The following is a 5733-nucleotide window of genomic DNA, read 5'->3' on the forward strand; positions in this document are numbered from 1 at the left end:
ATAGGTATTCACCCCAGGGATCACTTCAATCGCCCTGTTAGACAGGGGACCAGGGAAGTAACAGCCAGGGAATTGTTATGGCTAGGCTTGTATAGGCCCTAGGGCTGATAGCGTAGTACCAACCTATGAACCTATGAATGTCAGCTTTTGCAGGGCAAAACATACCCACAGCCAGTACAAAGGATAGAACTTCCCATTTTTAGGTTCATAGGTAGGTACTAGGCTATTGGCCCTAGGGCCTATACAAGCCTAGCCAAAGAGGTAACCTGGCTTTCGCCACCCAAGAAAATTATTTTCCTGTGCCCCTGTCAAGCAGAACCACAGAAGTGATCCCTGGGGTGAATTTCCTATTACCCATCCAATCATCAAGATTTTTCTTGAAGAGTGCTAATGAGGAGCTCTGTTTGACATAGATTGGTAGTCTGTCCACCTGTGTCCCAAGGTAGTCTGTCCACCTGTGTCCCAAGGTCTCTTATCACACTTTCGGTGTTAAGTAGACTACCGCCTATGTGGTAGTTCATGGGTACAGAGTTTTTACCAAAAGGGATGACAATGCACTTTTTCGGATTGAGCTTGAGACCATGGCTTTGACACCAGGCATCTGTCTCAGTGAGGCCCTTTTGTAGGATGTCCACATCATTAGGAGTTTCGATTATGGTTCCTAGTTTGCAGTCATATACAAATTTAGTTAGCCAAAGACCTTCTGTGTTAGCCTGTACTTCAGAGAAGTAGATAACAAACAGGAGAGGACCCAGGAGGGAACTCTGTGGTACTCCACTTGTCATTGGTCTGAAGTCTGATTTGGAGTCTGCTACTTTCACAGTGTGGCTTCTGTTAGTAAGCCATTTGGCAACCCATCTTGTGACATAGGGATTTATACCTAGCTTAGTGAGTTTATCTATAATTCCAGAGTGGGGAATGGTGTCGAACACCTTGGCGAGATCTAGATAGGCTGTGTGAACCACCTTACCCTCATCTATGGCTTTGGTGACTACTACAAAGACGTCCATCAGGTTTAGGAGACATGATCTGCCTTTTACAAACCCGAACTGTGTGGGGTTCAGAGTTTGGAGATCTCCAATGTCTTTGTTTATGAGTTCCATGATGATACATTCCATGGCCTTGCAAACCAGGCTCATCAGGCTAATGGGGCGGTAGTTCCCGTGATCTGTTGTGGCCCCTCCCCTTTGTGGAGTGCGATAACCATCGCGGTGTGCCATTCAATGGGCACAAAGCCTGAGGTGATTGAACATGGTACTTAGGTGGGGTGCCAGTTCATTCTATAGTTTGTGTAGAAGGCAGCCTGGGATGTTGTCAGGTCCCATGGATGCTGTGTTCTTGGCTTTGGAGAGTGAGGTTTTTACCTGTGCAGTCATGATTACAGGAACTTTGCATTCTTCTGGTATAAAAATGGGCCCTTTAGGGGGTGAGAGGGGGGTAAAGTTAGCACTGAACCTATCTGCCAGGATGTTGGCAATATCAGTTGGTTCTGTATATTTAGTGTCATTGTGCTGTAACTCAGAGCAGATCTGAGTGTTGCCATTGAGATTCTTGACATAGCTATAGAATGCTTTGTGGCTTTGTGGTTGTCTTTAGAATCAGTGGCGATTTTGTTTTCATAACTAGCTTTGGAGGATTTTATGAGGGATCTCAGCTTCTTACTGAGGCTGACCAGGGAGTTCCTCCAATCGTGGGATTTTACTCTTTTTTGCAACAGTTTCTTTCTTCTGTTGTAAAGTTTTTTTATAGCAGACCACTAGATTGGCTTCCTTTTTTTGGAGGATAGCATCTTGGTTCTGTTAGGGATAGCACTATCCATGCACTCATGTAAGTGTTTATAAAGTGCATTTATGTAGGATTCAGCAGTTGTACCTCTATTGTCCATCTGCATGGGTGTCGTGAAGTTTGCCACTTCAGTCTTAAGAAGCGTGAAGTTGGCTTTGGAGAAATTTTTTACAGTTGTTTTCCTAATGGGGGGGGGGTGGGGGGGTGGGAGTGGGATGTGGATGCCTATGGTGATTAGCTTGTGGTTGGAAATGAACAACAAGGAATTGACCTCTTGTGTGGAACACCAGTCACCCATGTTGATGATGACCAGGTCTAGGATATTGCTGCCCCTGGTGGGGGTGTGGATATGTTGATCCAAGGTGTTGGAATTGATGATTTCCAGAAAACGTTGAGCAAAAGAGTTGGTACACGAGTAGTTTTCCCAGTTAATGGTAGGGTAGTTGAAATCACCCATTATTAAAGTGTTGGGTTGTACCTTAATATTTTCCAATGTATCAAGAAAAGAGGAGTGGGAATCCTGGGGCATGGTGGGGGTCTGTAGCAAGCTACAATCTGGACTGCGGTTTTGCCCAGAGTTAGTTGAACTTGGATAATCTCGGATGCATTATGCTGAGCAACTAGCTTGGAGGTGTGGACATCCTTAATGAATATGGACACGCCTCCACCTTTAGTGTTTCGGTCTGTGTTTGGTGGCCGAAAGGTGTGGTATGAATTATAGCCTGGTAATGTAGGGGTGCTCTCTGGAGCTTTGAATCAGGTCTCTGTCACTGCGCAGATGTCAATGTTCTCCATTTTAAAGAGTGCCTCAAGTGAGTGCATTTTGAGGTTTAGACTTCTAGCATTGAGTAACATTACCCTCAGATTTTGTTTGCTGTTACATCTTACGGTGGTGAATTTGTCATTTGAACCTTGCCTAAAAAGGCACTACAGGGGTGGCAAGAGCCTTTGCCAGTATCTGGAATCCCAAGGGCGACAGGTGCAGGCCATCTCTGGCAAAGCAGCATGGTCTGTCGATCATGTCATCCCAGGCAGACAGATACTGGATTCCCTTAGAATGACACCAGATGCTTAGCCAATTGTTAAAGTCAATCATTTTGTCCTTGTTCTGTGGTATCATTCTGGGTGATAGAAGGATGCTACTCAAGGCTAGGGTCATACCTGCCTGAGCTCCTCCATGTCTCTTTTCATGTAGTCCAGGGAGGTCCTAAACAAAAGCTTATTCTTGTAGCATTTTAGTTACTTATTCTATTTCTTATCACATACAGGTGTTTCACATACAGAATAACTGTTTTATGCAGCTATTCCATGAAATATAAGAAATATTTTTGTTCTAAAATCTCAGAACATTTGCCATTTTTTCAATTTTTTGCAGGACACACCTGGCCAAAGAGGGACTGTCCCTCGCAAAGTGGGACAGGTGATAACCCTAATCTGCTGCAACACCAGAATGGAACCACTGTCCCCCTAGCTAAGCATTAAACACCTATTTTCACTGACATCCCTCAACTCAAGAAAAGGTTTATACTAAAAACCCGGTCCTACGCAGGGAGTGGCTAACGCAGCTGTATCCGTTGTTACCACGTGCCAGAATTCACAATAACGCGCAAGCGTTAGCAGTTTTTTTTGTTCTCCGTAAATACTGCAGGCCTATTTACTCCTTAAAAAAGGTTGAGGGACGCTGATAGAAGGTGCTGCTGTGTTCTCGGATTGTTTTGTAATGTGAGTTTTTTAGTGTTATATTTTTGATAGTGTAAATGTTGCGTTTTTGTTTGCTTTTCATTTTCTCATGTGGTTATCCGTTGCACGTAAATCTGCATCGTAAACCACGTTGTACAAGCGTGAGTTCTGTAGGAACCAAAATGATGTGCTGAGTTTTGTTGTAGTTTTTGCGGGTTGTCGAAGTAGCTTGCTGTACTGTGTAATTGTTGTCAGTTATTTGTGGGTAAGTCTTATGTTTTCTTGTCACCCACCACCTGCAGTCTCTTTTGGGAGTGAGGATGACCATGCCTGGTGTTTGGTATTGGGGGGTGTACATGACAATACATGCAAATAACGGATTAATTACATGGCACTCTTTTTTTTATGTTTGCTGTTGAACTGCTTTTCAGAATAGGTGTTGATGGGTTGTATTTGCTGCTTTTCTAATTTGTAGCATGGCAGATTACCTGATCAGTGGCGGTACCGGCTACGTTCCAGATGATGGTCTTACCGCTCAGCAGCTTTTCCTAAATTCGGATGGACTTACCTATAAGTAAGTATTGCATTTTAAATGTATAATGTGTTTTTTTAAAATGCAGGTTTGCTGTGTTTGTCTGTTTTTGTTAGCTGCAACAGGAGTGGTTCAATTACAGACGGGACTGTGAGAGAGTCGTTTCAGACTGTCAGCAGTAAAGTAAGCATCAAGCAAATAAACCTGTATAAGCTGCTGCAGGAAAGTCTAGTGCATCACTGTCATGTGAGTTGTCGTTAGTGAGTAAACATTTTACTTGGTGGCCTTACTATTACAAAAGACACGATTAGCCATCATGTAGTAACTGTAACTATATTTGAATCACACCTAGCCAGCCAGTTGTAAGCAGTATATATGACATGCTTTTAAAGATGAAAGCAGTATATATGACATGCTTTTAAAGATGAAAGCAGAGTATATATCTATCTCCACACACTTTTTTTTTTGCTGTTTTAAATAAATTTGTCAGTGCATTTGGCTATCACAATAACAAACAATATGTTGAATACGAAAACAAGTTAATATTTTAATAAATTGGGGACTTGCCAAAAGAAAACTCAGACAATATATCTTAATAAATATTTACTATTTTGTGAAATGTTACGATTTTTATTAGAATATGTATGGGCAGTTAATAAAGGGATAGAGTGGTACCAGTATGTGTAGGAGGACATGTATATGTTTGAATAGGGGTAGTTAAAAAGACAAGTGGTTTATATTTACTTGAGGTAGTTAAAGATGTGGGCTGTTCCATGGATTCTTCCCAGCCATTAGAAAGGCCATTTGGGCAACAATTACAGTAGTAGACAGTTGGTGCAAACTTTGATCACACAAAATTTAATACAGTAATAGTGGGATGAAATTTAAGGTGTTCATAGTACGATGTTTAAGCCAAAGCTTTTGTGGGTTAGCAGTAGCCAAAGACAGTGTTTTATTCGTGTTTATGCTGCTGTTTTTATCCTGTGCAAAGTTGTATACACTTGTATTTAAACAAGTGCTGTAATTACTGATTTTAAATCATTTGGACAGAAATTTGTCTAAGTTTTCTTTTGGCAAGTAGTTGGGATGGTCTGACCAGGGTGATCTGTGAGTAGACCAGTAATTCCTCTCTCTGCCTAAGCATAGAGGTTAGGGGAGTACATAGAATAGTGTAGCACTGTGAATGTTGCACATGTTTAAACAGTGTTTCTGTTTCCTGCTTCTGATGTGCAAATTATACTTTTTTGGTATTTGTAGTATAGTGTCATTCTATGAAATTTATGGTGTAAATCTTGGCCGTAATCTTTCACTTCAGGAAGTTAATGGTATAATACTATTCATTGTTTGCAGCATTCTCCTGTTTATATGCAACATTGTTAATGTTTGTCATGCTTTGCATGTTTGCCGTCTGACATTTGACCAAGCATTGGCTGGCTAGTGGATTACTACAAGACCTTTAACAAACAGTAAACTGACAACCGTTTTACTCCTGTTAACTGCTACATGTGTGTCATGAATTATTTAAGAGCAACCGGTGGTAACCGCTGTCAGTACCATTTGGATTGCATTTGGGCTTCTGGCTTCCTGTTTGAGTAATCTTAATACCTGTAAGCCATTCTCAGCTGTGGTAGAATTCAAGTAGTCTGTATGTGTGATGACTGTAAGGTGTTACCTTAATACCAAGGTATCTTTTGAATTACTGTTGAAAGAGGTCTTGTAGTGCTGAGATGTTCCAT

At 41.5% G+C, this 5733-nt stretch overlaps 1 protein-coding gene across 1 annotated transcript in view; it reads left to right on the forward strand.

The window, feature by feature from the left end:
- Nucleotides 1–3373: 3373 nt before the first annotated feature.
- The window catches only part of LOC122815846 (inosine-5'-monophosphate dehydrogenase 1b), a gene marked incomplete in the record, with an annotated part of 1150443 nt that continues 1148083 nt past the window's right edge, over nt 3374–5733 (forward strand). The window contains 2 exon segments of the mRNA XM_044088659.1: nt 3374–3507; nt 3941–4039. Coding sequence (XP_043944594.1) covers nt 3942–4039 — 98 coding nt within the window.

The sequence above is a fragment of the Protopterus annectens genome, chromosome 11.part0, assembly GCF_019279795.1.
Source record: "Protopterus annectens isolate FY-2018-M chromosome 11.part0, PAN1.0, whole genome shotgun sequence".
In the NCBI taxonomy this organism is placed as follows: domain Eukaryota; kingdom Metazoa; phylum Chordata; order Ceratodontiformes; family Protopteridae; genus Protopterus; species Protopterus annectens.